This window comes from Perca fluviatilis, chromosome 3 (assembly GCF_010015445.1).
Source record: "Perca fluviatilis chromosome 3, GENO_Pfluv_1.0, whole genome shotgun sequence".
NCBI lineage: Eukaryota > Metazoa > Chordata > Actinopteri > Perciformes > Percidae > Perca > Perca fluviatilis.
In genome coordinates, this window is record NC_053114.1 from 30,666,848 (window position 1) to 30,685,260 (window position 18,413).

The window sequence follows — 18,413 nt, forward strand, 5'->3', positions numbered from 1 at the left end:
GTTAACATGTAACCTTTCATGACCTGGCTTCTCTTTATAGCAGCAACAGAAAGCTTCAGTATGGTTTGCAAGGGTTTGCATATAAAATACAGTGTAAACACAAATTTATGGTAAGGGAGAGAAAAGTTAATGGTGAGCAAAGAAAGTGAAATCTTTATGAATCCGATACTTATTTTAATTAGTAAAGTTCCATCATTTAAAGTTGCCTTAATTGGCCCTGCAAGTCTTCAGGGAATGCGGTTTCTGTGCATGCATGTGTGCGTGTGTTGTGGGAGGGGGCTGCAGAGCAAGGTAGAGCTACTTTTATGCACTTGTTATGAACCATTTCAGATTAGAGGGCCTGTGAAACACCTAAAATGTAAAGGGGCTGGCAGTTGTCAGGGAGTGAAAGACAGAGGGGAGGGGAGGGGATGGGAGGGGATGGGAGGGGAGGGGAGGTCGGAGAGTCAAGGAAGTCTCCTGGAAAGTCTACTTGGGGAAGAGGAGGAGAAAGAGGGAGGTGAAAGGGTGTGTGCAGCAGGTAGCAGAAAAGATGAGTTTAGTTTGTCAGAAGATATGTGTCCAGCCAGTTGAAGAAGAGACTTTGGACAAGGAGCATATTTTTTATATTAGTGCTTTTTAGAAGTACCCTTTTTTTATTTTATTTTTTTAGCCAGTAAATTAGAAGATAGGTATAGACAAATGGATGTTTTTTTGTATAAGCATGCTCAGTCGCCTACCTTGCTACCTGCTCAGTTAGATTTTTATTTCAGTCACCACACTCACGCGCTGTCTCTCTCATGGGAGCACAGAGGGTCAGAGTGACAGAGAAAGTGTAAGAATAGCACAAGGCTCGGCATTCAATCGCTGGAACCAATACACTTGCTGTACACAAGTCTCCTACCTTTTTAAGTGTGGCAGTGTGCTCAACGACTGAGGCTTCTGTGTACAGTACAGCACAGACAGGAGGCTTGTCGGAGATTTTGGAGAGAAGTCAGGTGTTACAGTGAAGAAAGTCTGAGCATACTGGTACCACTGATATTGAGGATATTGTAATTTGACAGGTAAAGGTGCTTTAGGGATATATTTTTTTCAAGTTTAGTCTAACAATAGTCAGGTGTCCAAATGTACATTTAAACATTTTTTGCTTGGAGACAGACTTGTAAAAACGTGGACATATCCTTTAATAAGAAGTACAACTGGTGTGATTTAATCCCATGAAGTGTCAGGACACATTCTTCTTCCTGTTTAGCCTAATTTTATTATGTTTTATTTATTATTTATTAGTTCCGTGCTGAGTGTGCACTGCTTTCTAATGCTCCTGATGAGGGTAAGCAAAACTCCTGATAATCTCCTGAAACCTGTTCAAACACAATCCAAATATCTCCTAAAGTTAAAAAGCCATTTTAATGTAATTTGTAGTAGAAGGGGTTCTGCTGCGGAGAGGAATAACAAGAGCTGGGCAGTATTTCACTACAGAGAGGCAGAACTGTGAGCATGACCTCTGATCAGTGAGATTGTTGGGCTCTCTTTTTCATAGACAAGTGGTGGGATGTCTCTTATACCCAGTCATTTATAAAAAAAAAAATTTTTTTATTATAATATAATATCATTTTATTACCTTTATATCATAAACAAGCTGGAGAATGACAGGAAAGGGGGAGAGGGGTGGGAGAGAGATTGGGGGATGACACGCAGCAAAGGGCCACAGGTCGGACTCAAACCCGGGCCGCTGCCAAGGACTCAGCCTTCTTTTCTTAAGTCTTAATGGACTTATTTTATTATCTTATGAACAAATAAAGCTTTGTGTGATGTCTTTTCAAGTGACAAGCAAGGATGATCATATTTTGTTGTGTAAGGCCAAAAAAGGATCAGAACATTAGTTCCTGTAATTCCTCAAATAGCCCGGGGTAGATACAGAGAAAAGCCGGGGGAGCTGCAGCACATGGAGCTGGAATTGGAAACCCACGCACGGCTGAGCAGCACCTGGTGAGCTGCACGAGCCAGCTGAGCTGTCCTATGCAGAACAACTGCTGCCTCGACTGGTGGGGTTGACCCACTGTTTAGTTTTAAGTAGAACAATGCATTAAGAAAAGAAATATTAGTTACTGATCACAGAGAGATTACACTGTCCAAAGGAATATGGTGAAAATAATCTAAAATCAAAAGGCTTAAAACGTATCATATACGGCCACCAAAGGTCAAGAATGAACAGACATGAACATGTCTAAAGGGAGAGCATAATTCACAAGATATATTTCAGTTTTATTCAGTTGTATTTTACAGCATAGCTTTGCCTCTTGTGCTTGTACTGCTTTTAAATCACTTTTAGAACACATCAAACATACAGCATGATGATTTAAATATCTAAATAGGTTGATTGACACATGCTCAATTTATCTTGATAGACTCTCAACCTGCCCCACAAGAGCAACAAACACTTAAAAGGGATGATAAATCAATCAATTGCATTCATTTACTGCTTGGCCATGACCCGTCTATGTGCCAGCAGATGGGACAATGTGAAGAGTCTAGTTGTAGGAGAAGCTCAGTGCACAGTCAACACAACCTACCAACAGCTGAATACACATTCCTCACATCATTACCAAGAAGTTTTATTTTGGTATGATGGATTGAACATTGATCCCACTAACCTGAGCAGTGAACACTTCTGAGCCTGGCTGTAGCTCAAAGCATGAAGCATCAACGCCACCTACTGACAGCCTGACATACTGCATGGAAACACAGTTGTGAGACAAACACAGTGTTTTAACCCTTGTGTGTGTGTGTGTGTGTGTGTGTGTGTGTGTGTGTGTGTGTGTGTGTGTGTGTGTGTGTGTGTGTGTGTGTGTGTGTGTGTGTGTGTGTGTGTGTGTGTGTGTGTGTGTGTGTGTGTGTTTTTAAATATGTTCCAATGTAATACTAGTGTACGCTGTATGTGCCTAAACAGACTTAACAAACAAACAGACAAAAAGTCTTCCCACAAATAAAAACTATTAACATCTTACTTTAATTACTTTTACAGATAATAATTTAGCAAACAAAAAAATAATAAAAAATCTATCATACATCATTTAGGTGATATTATTTATAACTTATACAAGTTTAAAAAATAACAACCTTCAGTCTTCTGTGATCTGTTAAAAGACATGGATGTATCATTATTTGGCAAACTTACGAGCACCGTCAGTGTTTACTTTACTTTATTAACAAAACATGAATTATTTCTATTTAATTTGAATGGGCAGGGTTTTGGTAATATTACCAACTTACTTCCACAGGAACCACAACACAAGTCTCTGGACATGTGATGTTCAGAGACAAGGTCCAAGGCAATCAATAATTTATTAATACACAATAGAAGACAGAAAGAAATAGACAATACAAATATGGGAAATATAGTTTTAAATATAGTTTTGTTATAGTACAGAGACTTAAATAATATGTGATCATTTGGAAATATTTCTATATATGCTGTGCTGCAAAGCAATGTTGCTTAGAGCTTCTCATCAGACAACTAGTTGTAGTCACAAGCAATTCTAGAAACAATCCAATCTACAGTCCCTTTAGAGCGGTGGGGAATTCAAACTAAGGGCATTTGCATGTCTGGTGTTAAAACTCCGCTCCAGACTCCCCCTGAGCAGTGAAGTGGGCATTTACCAGGCAAATATTTACTGAGAAGAATCCTTACTTCTTAGCCGGGCCCTCTAAGCCAGCTATAATATTTACCTGGCTAACATGTACGTGGTTTTAGGGCTGTTTACATAGAATTTAACGTTGGCCAAGTGTACACTCTGTAAACACTGACCAATGAAGAGAGCATGGAAGAGACGATCACGTCACACACTGACAGACACAGTGGTCAACAGTATACAGTCAGAAATGCTGTACACTCACATGTTTAAGTTGTAATGTTGGTTTCTGTTTTTTCCACCGTTTATAGATTAGACCAAGAAAGTAAAAAATTAAAGGATTAGTGATTTTAGACAATGGGATACTTGTTAAGAGGGGGGGTGAGATCATGACACAGACCAGCTCTGACTTTGATGACATGTCTCCTGTACCCTTCCTCCCCGAGAGCAGCAGAACATCTACCAGAAAAAGGCTGTTTAGCAGGCCTCAAACAACTTTCCCAAGTCACTTTATTTATTTTGACATATAAAATATGGTAAAGTTGAGCAGTTTCAGAGCTGACACTTAAACCCAGAGAAAGAAAAACTAACTGAATCTAAACACAAACCCATCCCAGTGTAAATATGATCAACTGAGATCAAATCCTTGATGAGAGAAATCATGTTGTTAGATGTGTAGCACCTCAGCAGTGGACAATGACTAATATTTTTCATGGCAGATGGGCATACATTAACTTCATGTCCTTATAGTGTTCGGTCCTGTTTTACAACAACACAAATAGCTGCTTCATTTGGCGGGTTTAAACCCCAAAATGACTGTAAAAGGCTCTGCATGTAAGCTTCAAGTTTTAAAAATCCATAATATGTCGACACAAATACACATTTAGCAGTTCTGTATACATGATACTGGACTGTTTTTGGTTTGGTTGTAAAAATCATCAAGTGATAACAGACTACAGTGTGCCATAGGAGTGAAAGAAAGTAATTTCCACCAGATTCATTCAGTTACATTAACCTATTTAAAACAGGATTTTGGCTTTCCCTGAAAAGTATGGTAGTGACAATGATTTATGATATATTATGTATCCTTTTCACTCTCATTCAGACCGTGTCTTTTAGCGCATAATTAGATATTTGTAAAATAAAGCACCTCTAGGAGCTCTCTGATCCATGTTCCAGTTCTTAGGTCTTCGCTGTGGATTACCCTGTCTGTTTCCTTTCCAAAGGGCTCTTCACGTGGTGCCAAATAGTTCTTTCAGCAGTGTAAAAACACCTGCAGCATTTAAGAAACCCATTTAATGTTTCTCAGTGGTTTTCCGTTCTCCTCTCTCTAGTGTGTATCTGTAGTCCTTACAGATGAAGTTCTGCTTTCCTTCAGCTTTTATCAATCTCTATTAATTCCAGGCAATATCTTCCCCCCCCCTTCTAGATCAAAGCCACTTTTCTCCAGGAATTGATCTCACCTCCTGGTTTCTCCCTCTTCCTCATCCACTCCTCTGTAGTCCCTGTCCTCTCAGCGAAGTGCCCGTTTCTGTTCGTCTTGCAGAAATGCCTGTTTCTCCATCAATTTTCTGAACAGTCCTTGCCTGTTGCCTAGCAGCTCTGTGTGCTGGCCACACTCTGCTATACGCCGCTGGTCCAGTACAGCAACTGCGTTCGCATTCTGGATGGTGGACAGACGGTGAGCGATGATCACGACCGTCCTCCCTGTGGAATGGGTGAGAGGGGCAGAGAATAATAAGTCAAGGGGAACGTAGTGCGCCAGTAGAAGCAGAAGTGAAGCTTGATTCTGAAAATGTTGAATGGGAGAGACGGAAAAGACCTACCTTCCATCAGACGCTCCAAGGCCTCCTGGACCAAGAACTCATTCTCAGCATCCAATGCACTAAGGAGACATGGTTGTTTAGGCTTTCCTTCAACAATATAAACCGAAGATGCGTCTCTTACCAGCACAATACAAAACTGTTTCTGAAGACTCTATTATCATCATCATAATTTTCAAACATATCCACAGTGCTTTGCAGATGAGTAAATAAAGCCTGAAAGGATAAATATAGTGAAAGTATTGTAGGTAAAGAAGTTTTGTTAGCGGATTTCAACAACTCTTTAGTATCAGTCTTTCTCACCTGGTAGCTTCGTCTAACAGCAGGATCTTAGGATTCTGTGGAGAGAGAGAACACAAAAGGTAGGTGTAGGTAAAGGTGTAGGAAAGCTGAGAAAATCCTGGCTCAACTTGACATTTTAAAGTTATTTTTGTGATTCAGTGAATATAATTTTTAGACACTATCTGTGAGCAATGACTGGAAAAGGCAGTCCTGGTTAATGGATGACAAATGGCATGCAGTGCAAGTGGTTATTACTAGGGATGCACCGATCCGACTTTTTCAGTCCCGATACCAATACTGATACCGATGCCTGGACTTTGTGTATCTGTCGATACCCGATACCGATCCGATACCGTTGTTGAATTAATAATACCCTGTATACCTTCCACCTTATACCTTCCTTCCACCATGTGGAAGAGACTAAAGGCACCAGACTTACCTAACTAAACATTACTTTCCTAACTCAGACAAAATAACAGATGTAATGTATTGAATTATTTATTTGTACACTCAACTCTTCCAGCATGCGACACACATGTGACAGAGGGAAAAAAAACTAACAAAACTGGATCGGACCGTGGATCTGTTCATTTTTCCGATCCCCGATCCAGCTATTTTGTCAATATTGGGACCGATATCCGATCTTAATATCGGATCGGTGCACCCCTAGTTATTACCAGAGTTGTGCTTTCTCCTGATGTGGATAAACAGTAAAATTACCAAGTTGTTGTACTCACTTTGAGCAGAGCTCTGGCTATTGCTATCCTCTGTTTCTGACCACCTGAGAAACAAACACAAGTTAACCATGTACACACATAAAGGCTACGTCTAAATAGGCCCTCTGGGTCTGCTGTATGCAAAAGAGAGAATTTTAAAAGCTTTTCATGTTCTGAATAGAAAAATATTAACTGACCATAACTCTGCTATATGAATATGAATACAAGTACTTGAGAAAAATGTTAGAAAGACTTTGAAACAGTAAGCAGTGTTGTCTTTCTAAAATGTAAAACAATTTAATGAAGAACTAAAATAAATGTCTTGAATTTTCTTACTTTTTTTATAAATAAAAACACAGCAAACTAAGTATAACATTTTATATGAATGCATTATTGAGTTTAAATAATTCTTAAAGGGGTAATAGAATGCAAAACCGATTTTACCCTGTCATAGTTGAATAACGACAGTTTGGTGGGTAAATAGAACATACATAGAAGCTCAAAATCCCACTGACACCCCTTTACTATGAAAATCTCATATTTTGAAACTGCCTCTGAAAACGGGCGAATCCCAACAAAGCTGAGTTGCTTGCGCAAGCATCTCAAAATCCGGAACCTTAAGAGAACAGTCACGCCCCAACATTTACATAGGCTACACAACTGACCTGAGATCAGGTAGTCTTCTGAATCTAGCTAGGTCACGCAGATCTCTGCTATTCCATTACAAAATTCACTTTTGAAACTTTTTTATGCGAGAAATCAACCATATAAAGCTCGAATATGGGCCGCTTTACGAAAATGGATGGCTAATTGCAAATTTTCTCCGACTGTGTGTCGGAGTTTAGTGCCGGTGTTGGTGCTGCCTGGGTTGCTACATCGCTGCCCTGACCGCAGTGTCAGCGAGCTTGTTACGCCCGCAATCTTTTACCGCAGCCCGCAGGTTCCAGTTAATCTTATAATGGGTATGTGTGTTGAGTTATTTAAACAAACAATCGGGAAAATAAACGCCTCTTGTCCGCGAGTCTCATTGATAGATCCGCGGTGAGATTGAGTCCATCAATGAGAGCTAGCTAGCCTCCTCCTAACTCTGACATTCACAAAAATACATTCAATTGAAATCCGAAATCTGACAAGTGTTAGCTAAGCTTTGTAAGACCTTGAGGAACCTATAATATTCATGCCGTGACGAAATTCAAACTGTAAATATACTTTAGTTATGCGAAAGTGAGCTAGCTGCGATATTTCCCCATTGTAATGAATGGGACATACAGCAAGCAGCTGTTCGTCCTATAAAGACGCCTTGCGTTCATAAAAAATGCCTTAAAATCAAATCGGACACAACGGTTAGCTTTATAAGACATTGGGGAATGATGTTGTATAAGTGGCGTGACGAAATTCAAACTGTAAATATAATTTAGTTATGACGACAATGTAGCTAGCTAGCTGCGGTATTTCCCCATTGTAATGAATGGGACATATTGCAAGCAGCTGCTCGTCCTACAAAGACGCCTCGCGTTCATAAAAATGCCTTAAAATCAAATCGGACACAACGGTTAGCTTTATAAGACATTGGGGAATGATGTTGTATAAGTGGCGTGACGAAATTCAAACTGTAAATATAATTTAGTTATGGCGAAAGTGTAGCTAGCTAGCTGCGGTATTTCCCCATTGTAATGAATGGGACATATAGCAAGCAGCTGCTTGTCCTACAAAGCGCATACGCGTTCATAAAAATGCCTTAAAATCAAATCGGACAAAACGGTTAGCTTTATAAGACATTGGGACATTCAAACCCGTAAATTTATTATTTATAGATATAGTTATGCCGGCGGGCTGGCCGGGCCCGTATGCAGTATCCACAAAGGGTGACTTTGCGCTGGGTATGGAGCCCAGCGGCTGTCGCTTTCGTCAGACTGTGTGGAGCTCCTAAAGTCCGACACGTTTTACCAAATTTGCAATTAGCCATCAAATTTTGTAAAACGGCACATATTTGAGCTTTATATAGTTGATTTCACCGCTAAAAGTCTCAGAAGTGAATTTGGTAATGAAACATTGCAGTGTCTGGAATATGAGATTCTGTCGCTTCTCTAATGTATGTGTATTGGGGATTCGCTCAACCAATCGGCGCGTCTCTAATGTCTGCGTATGGCAAATTCGCTCAACCAATCACCGCGCAGCTCATCTAAATATTCATGACCATACCATATTTGGAAGAAAAGCTCTTGTTACAAATAGGGCCAAAACACAGGGATGCATAAGGGCCAATAAAATATCAACCAGGCCATTTTCAGCCCAACCAATGTTACATACCCCATTAGGAGACCATAAGGAACAGTGTGAAATACCCTATATAATCATTCTATCACCCCTTTAAAAAGAAAAAATTAGCAGCCTTCCCAACACTGAACATATATTTATAACCATGTGAAAGTAAATACCAGATTAAAATGCGTCAACGGCTCATATAAAACAAATATCCTCCTTAGTATTGTCAACCCTGCCGACTGCTTGCTTGCATCCACAGTGAAGTAGACGTTGTGATGATAACTCTGTGGTGTCTCTGCCTTCGTTTCTCACCTGACAACAGCACTCCCTTCTCCCCCACTACGGTGTTAAAGCCCTTAGGAAAAGTCTGGATGAAATTAAAGGCGTTGGCCACTCTGGCTGCCCTGTAGATGTCCTCTGTGGTCACAGCGTCCGGGTCCACTGCACCGTATGCTATATTATCTCTTATAGAGCAAGAAAACAGCACGGGCTCCTGGGAGAGAGGCGAGAAGACAAGCTTCACTCAAGGGCTCTCAATATTATTTGGCCACTTACGGTTAATGGAAATGCACAGAATGCATGTTTGTCTGCTCAGGTGATGTGTGTGCTGTGAGAGCTGTTGTATAAGAACAGGTTAAAGGACAAATCCGGCGCAAAATGAACCTAGGGGTTAATAACATGTATACCGAAGCATTGAGAACTTTGTAAGTGTACAGACAGTTTATTAAAAAGATAGTTTATAAAGACTGTACCATTCACGTATACAAGTGGGCTGCCATCTTGGGAAAACAGTCACGACCAGTCGAACGACGAACGCCGTGCAAACAGTAACCAGTAACATAGCTCAAGCACAGCGTTCGTCGTTCGACTGGTCGTGACTATTTTCCCAAGATGGCAGACCGCCCGTATACGTGAATGGTACAGGTTTTATAAACTTATTTATCTTTTTAATAAACTGTCTGTACACTTACAAAGTTCTCAATGCTTCGGTTTACATGTAGAGACCCTCATTGTGCTACGGTGGGAGTGTGGTGCTATTTTGAGCCTTGTTAGTGGTATAGAAATAGCGATTTCTTTTTTTTTTACTTTACTCGTGCCCCGACGACTAGCGTTATAAGCTAATTAGCCGGTTTGGGCTAAAACTGGTCACATTTTCGATTAGCATGAAAACATATCCCAGAGAACGGTCGACTCGGTACACGTGTTATTAACCCCTAGGTTCATTTTGCGCCGGATTTGTCCTTTAAAAGATTCATTACTGACCTGGCTGACAGTTCCAATGTGACTCCTGAGCCAATAGGGATTCAGATCTCTGATGTCATGACCATCTATGGTGATGATGCCTGGAGAAAAGGGGTCATTCTCAGAGGTTAAAACAGCCATCTGACAGAGGCTTGTACTCTTAAGTTTGCCATCATCAGATTTCTGAGAGTGTCTGATTACTCATTAGACAGAACGAGCTCGCTCTCACCAGCATCAGTGTCGTACAGCCTGAGGAGCAGTGAGACGAGGGTTGATTTTCCAGAGCCACTGGGTCCCACCACAGCCATGATGGTACCAGCTGGGACCAGCAGATTGAGGTTCTGGAAAATGGGAGCCTCCTTACGGGTCGGGTAGGCAAAGGAGATATCAGAGAACTCCAACCGACCCTTCAGCTGGTCTGAAGGAAGCATGAGGCCTTCTGTGGAGGAGCAGAGGAAGACGGACACAAAGATAGAACCATTGCTTGTGTTTAACTTGCTGGATTGGTTTATTACAGTAAATGAGAAGATATCAAATAAATGAACAAGGAAATTTAGAGCAAAAACAGAACTAGATTATTTTAGTACAACTTAAAATGTAAATTATACATTGTGTTTATTAACTGACTGGGCTGTTTTACATCTGCTGACCTCTGTTTTGCAATAACAAATAAAAAAAAGCACTGAGTCTTTCAAATCGGTTATATATATAGTTACAGATTTAACATCTGACAGTGAATTACCATCTAGTAGAAGTAACATCAAGTTACACAGAGAGAAGATTGAGACTATATATGTGAAATTCCCTGTCATGCACTTTTCTGTAGCAGTAAAGATCTAAGAAACAATACTTATTTACCATTCTGATAACAACTCTATTAAAAACCTTTTGTTTTCTGGACATATCCATAATTCCAAGAACTTAATGATAGGTTTACAGGACAAAGTGGGTACTCATTGATTTAGTGCGTGCGGGTGTGAGTGTCTGCTGACCATTTAGAGGAAACTCAGGCTTTCTGTCCAGCAGCTCCCAAATTCTGGCTCCTGCTCCAAAACCCTTCATCAGCTCAGAGTAAAATGAACTCAGACCTACACGTCAAACAGTAAAACACCGAGCCAAAAGCCATCACACACACACAGTACGTAGGATGTAAACAATACAGATAAGGAGATTCATATAATAGGAAAGTACACCTTACCTGCAATACTGATGCCCACCCAGAAGGTGTACATGAGGAACGATGAGAGCTCTCCCACAGTCATATGCTGGCTGGCCATCAGAAGCCCTCCTTTGTACAGCACTGACAGGATCATCATGTTACCACTGAGACCAGTCTGAAAGACACATGACCACAAACACACACACACACACAAACACACACCCTTGGTTATTTGATTACTGCAACATCTGGCATCACTGCTACTCCCTAAAACAGCACTGATTATATGGATTACAGCCCATTTGGGAACCTGCTGGATAAGTTAACTGGGCTCTCTCTTGATATCTGAACTACAGTTCGCTGAGCGTGGAGAATATTATTTACCCAATACATTTGAATCAGAGAAACAGTTTGGGGGTAGGATATGCAGGGATAATTACACTATTTACAAAGATTTGGGACTTATTTTTCATCTAGTGTTTAGAGTTGCCAGTATATTTATAGCCACCTAGCTAAATCTAATCCAATGCAGAAGCACTACAATAAATATCATAAAGTTTTAAATAGACGTTGATTCAATGTTAAATTGATTGATTGATTGTATTTTTTTGTATTTTGAAGGCTGTAGTTTGTGGTGCTGATGAATTGCACTGATTTATGTTAAGCAACTTAACAGGAAATGCATACATAAATTCAAGGGTTAAAGTATACTAAGCAGGATTTTCCTAAAAAACAATGTATAGACTAATACAAAAGTAATCATAGAAGTATCGTAGTAGAAGTGTGGGGTGGTGTATCTGCAGAGACGCTGCCCTCTGCCTGTATTTTCTCTTTTCATCTTATTTTACTGTATTCAGGACATTTCTGGGCTATAACAGACCCCAAGGTGTGCGGCCCGATCACGTCTCTGTGTGTTTGGCTGTGACATTTATTTCACCAACACATGCACATATACAGGGAAAGGATGAAGCTCTGCATTCACACAAATTACGGCAATGTAACATCTTTCTTTCTGGGTTGTGCAGAGGTGTGTGTGTGTGTGTGTTTTTTTGTGCTTAAGAACATAATTGGCATGAAACAATAAAAAAAAAAACTTTTTATTCCTCTCATTCACAGCTTTGTCCTCGCTAACACCGCTTCCTGTCTTTATTGACTCTCTAGCTTACATTCACTCTCTTATAGTCTGATTAACAGGTAAACCGATTTCCTGAGCCACATTAACCAGCTCTGACTGGGGGATCTTGAGGCGTTGCCAGACCAGGGTGGAGACATAATCTCTCCAAACAGTTCTGGGTCTTCCCTGAGGCCTTCTACCAACTTGACGTGTCTGGAACACCTCCCTATCCAGGGGGCATCCTTACCAGATGCCCGAGCCACCTCAGCTCGACGCAAAGGAGCAGCGCCTCTACTCAGAGTTCCTCACGGATGACTGAGCTTCTCACCCTATCACTAAAGGAGACACCAGCCACCCTCCTGAGAAAAACCAATTTTGGCCGCTTGTACCCTGAATCTCATTCTTTCAGTCATGACCCAGTCTTCATGACCATAGGTGAGGGTAGGCATGAAAAACTGACGGGTAGATCTTTTTGGTGGGGTAAAGTGAATGCAACACCACCCCGGCTACTCCGATTCTCCGGCCAATCTTCCGATCCATTGTCCCCTCACTCGCAAACAAGACCCTGAGGTACTTGAACTCTTTTACTTGGGGTAAGTACTCATTCCCTACCCGGGGTAGGCACCCCCTCGGTTTCCTGCTGAGAACCATGGCCTCAGATTTAGAGGTGCTGATCCTCATCCCAGCCGCTTCACACTCGGCTGCGAACCGATCCAGTGAGTGCTGAAGGTCACGGACTGATGACACCGTCGGGACCACATCATCTGCAAAAAGCAGCGATGACACCGAACCGCAACCCCTCCCCCGTGTTTAAACAGCTGGTTTGTCGGTGTGTGTTTACACACCAACGACAAATTCTGCCACTCTAAGTATACCTTAAAGATATGAAGAGAAGAACCTGTTTTAAGAGCTAGATGCAAAGTTGTGTTGAGTTGTTTCAACACTGTCTTAACCTTTTAAAGCACACAGATGGGTTTAGGTATTCTCTGACCGGAGGATTGGATAATACTTTTTTATGGTGAAACATCTGTCCTATACAGACATGTCAGGTTCTGTGGTTTTTGTGACCTGAAATACAGGGGCAAAAAAGGAGAAGCCTCGCTGCAATAGTTGATTTCCTAACTGTGGATTTGGTTTGCGTCACTGACAGGACGGACACACACACACACACACACACACACACACACACACACACACACACACACACACACACACACACACACACACACACACACACACACACACACACACACACACACACACACACACACACACACACACACACACACACACACAACACAACACACACACACACACACACACAAAAACGCACAAACGCACAAACAAACACACACTCTTACCACTCCAAAGAAGCCAGCTCGTAGAACAGCCTCCTTTTGGGCCAAGCTGAGGACCAGGTCTGTCTTCTGTGTGTATGTGTTGACCTCGGACAGCTCTTTACCAAAAGCCCTGACCGTCCGCATGTTGCTGATACGCTCCTCTGCCAACTACACACACGTGCAAATCTTTTTATTATTCAACTATCTATTGGAAATCAGATAATCAACATAGCAAATTGACTCTATCTGAAATATAATTAAGCCACCATAGGCAGTGCAGCATTTATATCAGATATACACCTATAAAAGGCAAAGACACTGGGCTTATCTACACAACAAATTTGCAATCATATTTGGTCGCAGCTTTCATTTTTTTATTTTTTATTACCACAACCTTAAATAATGTTTTATTAATTCCTGCTGCTGAACATTTTGGCAACTTCTAAAAATGTGACTATTAAACAAATAAATGCACACAACAACAACAAAAATAATGCACAAAGTTCAAACTATTTAATTTTGATCTGTGTGTTTCAGTTCACTGTACCTGTGTGGCTTGTGCAAGTGCATCCTGTGTGCGTTTGGAGATGGAGCGAAGGTATCTGCCATAGACTATAGCAAGACCGGCCACAGGAGGAACAACCAGCAACACAAAGCATGCAAGACTGGGGGAGACATAGAACTAGAGAGAGAGAGAGAGAGAGAGAGAGAGAGAAGAAAAAAAGCAGTTAATGGAAATAAAAGGGTAGAAACGAAAGGAGAGGGAGGGAGGGTGGATGTAGAGGAGAGAAACAGAAAGAAGTTCACACTAAATGGCCCTAATCCATAATTACAGCAATTATGTCCATTAATTTCCTTGAACGTTCATTAAACCAGGAAATAATTTGACTTTTTTGTAAGGACAAATTGTTCGTCATAAGCATGTGTTGTGTTTTAACGATTTTCTGTTTGGGAAAATACAGTTGGAAGGAAGTTAATGGACCTGTTGGTCAACAAATGTCTTATCCACACAGACAGGTACACATAATGTTGTGACATAATGTCACTGCTACTACATTGCACATATCTGTACATGTTGTTCATACATTGTTCATATTACATAGCCATATTTATTCTGCTCTTATAACACTGCAATATATTTCTTGTCCTGCGTATGAACCACCGGTCTATACTTTGTATAGCACATTGCACTTTTCTGCACTTCTGGTTAGACGCAAACTGCATTTCTTTGTCTTTGTACTTGTACTCTGCACAATGACAATAAAGTTGAATCTAATCTAATTCTAATAAAAAAGTTGAGACTGGTGACATAATGTGGTCAGATGAGGGGCATTTAGATCAATAGATCAGCAGTTAGTATCAGTTTAGCCAGCTGTTGGTCAATACCACACACACACACACACACACACACACACACACACACACACACACACACACACACACACACACACACACACACACACACACACACACACACACACACACACACACACACACACACACACACACACACACACACACACACACACACACACTTTATATTTAACTTAAACTGGAAACCTGTTTCCCAACAGTCCTATAGTCTCAGAATGGAATGATGCAAACAAAAGACAGCAAAAAAATCCCAACAACTTCCTTGTACTGAACAACACTGTTCACGCACACACCTTACTCTGCTGTTAAATGACTGTAGTGTTTTTAAAAGTCAGACTTACATTGCCCTTAGTTTGCAATAATAATGTTAAATCTAAAAGTTTTTCAGACAAATCAGTAATAAAATACCTAACACATTTATTTCACAACATACCTATATTATAAAGGATACCTGCTGGTTCCTCATGCAAACCTATGCTGACCAACCACAGCGGACCACTCTGAGGGACATACTCACCATCATACTGACACCAGCAACTGCCTGGGCGACGGCTCTCAGCCCGTCTGACAGGTTGTCAGTGATCGAGCGGCCCACCACGGTGGTGTCAGCGGAGAGGCGGTTGATAAGCTCGCCGGTCCTATTCTTGTCAAAAAATGCCACTTCCTGTCTGAGGATGGAGGAGAAGAGGGCGGCACGGAGATTACGAACAATCTGCTGGCCTGAAGCGAGAAGAGAAAATAAATAAGTGAGGAGGATAGAGATAGGAGACTGTTGCATGAGACAGTCACTTGATTAATTATTGATCAAAAAATGAATCAACTCCATCTTTGGTAAGTCATTAATCGTCCCAGCCAGTTTTTTTTTTTTAAAAGTACTGTTGGCGGATAAGAAATAATTACAGTCACAACATTTTTCTGCTTGTATACAGATTAAACAAACAAGATAGATAATGTTAATCAGTGAGCCTTAGAGGTGCTGGTGCGTGTATTTTTTTAAACTTTGGACTGAGCCAGGCTGGCTGTTTCTCCTTATTCCAGTATGTATGCTAAGCTAAACTAACCATCTCCTGGCTCTAGCTTTATATTTGCATTTCGTTGTCTTTGTACTTGTACTCTGCACAATGACAATAAAGTTGAATCTAATCTAATAATATTGAACACAGAGTGGTATTGATCTTCTCATCTCACTAGTAAGTGTTGTTTAATTAGTATCGATGATGCGTTGCTGTGTAGAGAGGAATCTGCCGACACTGTTTCTTGATTATAAAGGTTTATTCACATTCAAGAAATCAGCATCAAATTACAAGCCCTGCGATACAATAAGATGGCCATATACCTCATAAGTAAGATAACATGAATATTCCTCATCAGTCATTCAGAGTATTTAGTACTGAAATATAAGACTCTGGAAGTTCTTGTTTCCTATACCTTAATGCACACTAAAGCAAAAATGAAGACTTGGAGGAGAGGTACATAGATTCCTCACAATCTGCTCATTAATGCAGACATCAGTGAGTTTGTGTTTAGTGTTGGCTGTATGGACTGGGAAGTGATCATGTGTGTGAATTTGTGCCTGTGTTTCTTCATCTCACCTGAAGTCTGCATGAGGTAGACTCTGGCAGCATTGGCTGCCCCACCACACAGGAACACTCCGGTCAGCATGATACATAATGATGTCAGGGAGGCTGCCATTGTCTCTGTGTCTGTTCCAGTGGTGTAAATGGTGTCGATCACTTTACCCAGGAAGAATGGCGCTGACATGGTTACAGCACTGGAGACAGTTAGGAAGCCTAAAGCAGCTGGTGTGGATACAACAAAGAAAAACACATACATTTTATTTAAACAAATAATTGTAGAAAGCAAAACCAAAGGCTACAATTCATCAAGGGATGCTTTCACTTCGTGTTTTAAAAGGGGTTATCCATCCAGCAAAACCTGATGGATACTTGAGATAGTTTTTCAAACTTGAATAGTGTTTTAAAAATAGCTTTCCAAATTAACATCATAAACAGCTGAGAGTAGCAGAGCAGGCTTTGCCAGATAATGATGAATACAATTAGACTAGATGATGCAGCAGGAAGGTAGTTGTGTGTGCACATTCCCTCCTATAACTAGGCGAGGCGCAAGATAACACATACAGTAAAGGAAAATTAGATATTTAAACACTGCATATTGGACTGACTACAGTATGCAGCATTCATCAGACAAAAAACTTGCCTTTTCTTTTTCCTACAATCGACACAAAAAAAAATGTATTATTAATAAATTAATTTAAAATGTTGACACCTTTTGTTATTCTCTCATCAGGGATACATCTAAACACTAGACCATCAAGAGTAGAGTCACTATTGGAGATGTGTTGTGGGTGGATAGACCTTTTGTCATAGATATGGTGAATCAAGAGGACAGGTAAATCAGGGGGCTTTCAGGATGCACACAGTTTACCTGCCAGTCTCCATCTCTCCGGGTGTGCAAGTTGCAAAATCCTTTTAACATCCTCCAGGGGAACCGTGGTCGGTGTTTGATCACTGTCCGTGTCCGTCTGGGTCTTCGCTGGTCCGGCTGGTGTAGGTGGAGAGGCGGCTGAAGAGCTGGCTGAAGAGCTGGCAAAGGCAACAGGTGTGTGTGTGACTGTCCGTGCTCGGCCTGTCGGTGTGTGTGGACAGAGTATGGAAAGACCCCTAAGTGGACTGCAGGACAGGACAGACATGAAGGGCCCGGGTGAGCAGAAAGGGAAGGCAGTTGTCGGGTGGACTGATGACTTGACCCCGGTCCACGGTCTCTTCCTCCGGAAAGCAGCGGAGAGAGTCAGACGGTGATCCAGCCACAGCATCCTCGGCTGTGGTAGCTTGAGTTTGGACAAATGCGCTCCATGTGAGCACCTTGACATGCGAATTAAAAGCCGCATCGTCCGAGTTGAATTGTTGATAATAGCTCAAGTTAAAAGAAATATTTTTGTTCCTTAGTGGTCAGTCAGATTCAGCAAACGATGGTGTGTCGAGGTGTTTCTTGTTGAGTCAGTCCACTCAGAGAAACATTAGTCCCATAGCCCGGTAGGTCAAAGCACCGCATCCATAGCCGAGCAGTTGTAGAGCTTCTTGCCGCTACATTGCAGAGTTTAGACCGTTATTGTCCGTTTTATCTGCGCCTGACAGCCGCCTTAACACAGTTTATCTCTTATCAATGAACTGCTAACAACACCCTGCCTGTCACTGTCATCTGTCGCTGAACATTTGGTTGGCAGGCGGGTGAAGTGGAAACACAAGCTGCCGAAGATCGACAAACACCTAATCCACTCTGAGAATTGCACCTTTACAGCCTGGGAATAGTCTTAAAGTGTAGAAACAAGAAAGGTGACCCTGGTTTGGTTCTTATGTACGTACGATTCCTCCTCCTCCTCGACAAATGAATCCAATGGCTGACGGTATAAAGCAAACTTTCCCAGGCATAACCAAACACACACAGATCGTCAAATCTCTAGCCATAA

At 41.3% G+C, this 18,413-nt stretch overlaps 1 protein-coding gene across 1 annotated transcript; it reads right to left on the minus strand.

The window, feature by feature from the left end:
* Positions 1 to 3,031: 3,031 nt before the first annotated feature.
* Positions 3,032 to 18,352, minus strand: abcb10 (ATP-binding cassette, sub-family B (MDR/TAP), member 10). The gene is made up of 14 exons (XM_039794902.1): positions 17,372 to 18,352; positions 16,519 to 16,725; positions 15,444 to 15,646; positions 14,100 to 14,234; positions 13,574 to 13,720; positions 11,138 to 11,273; positions 10,932 to 11,027; positions 10,169 to 10,378; positions 9,961 to 10,040; positions 9,010 to 9,190; positions 6,454 to 6,497; positions 5,738 to 5,772; positions 5,438 to 5,496; positions 3,032 to 5,318 (listed from the first exon to the last, which is right to left on the minus strand). The coding sequence occupies exons 1-14, from the start codon at positions 17,832 to 17,834 to the stop codon at positions 5,125 to 5,127; spliced, it is 2,190 nt and encodes a 729-aa protein (XP_039650836.1). The 5' UTR covers positions 17,835 to 18,352; the 3' UTR covers positions 3,032 to 5,124.
* Positions 18,353 to 18,413: the final 61 nt, after the last annotated feature.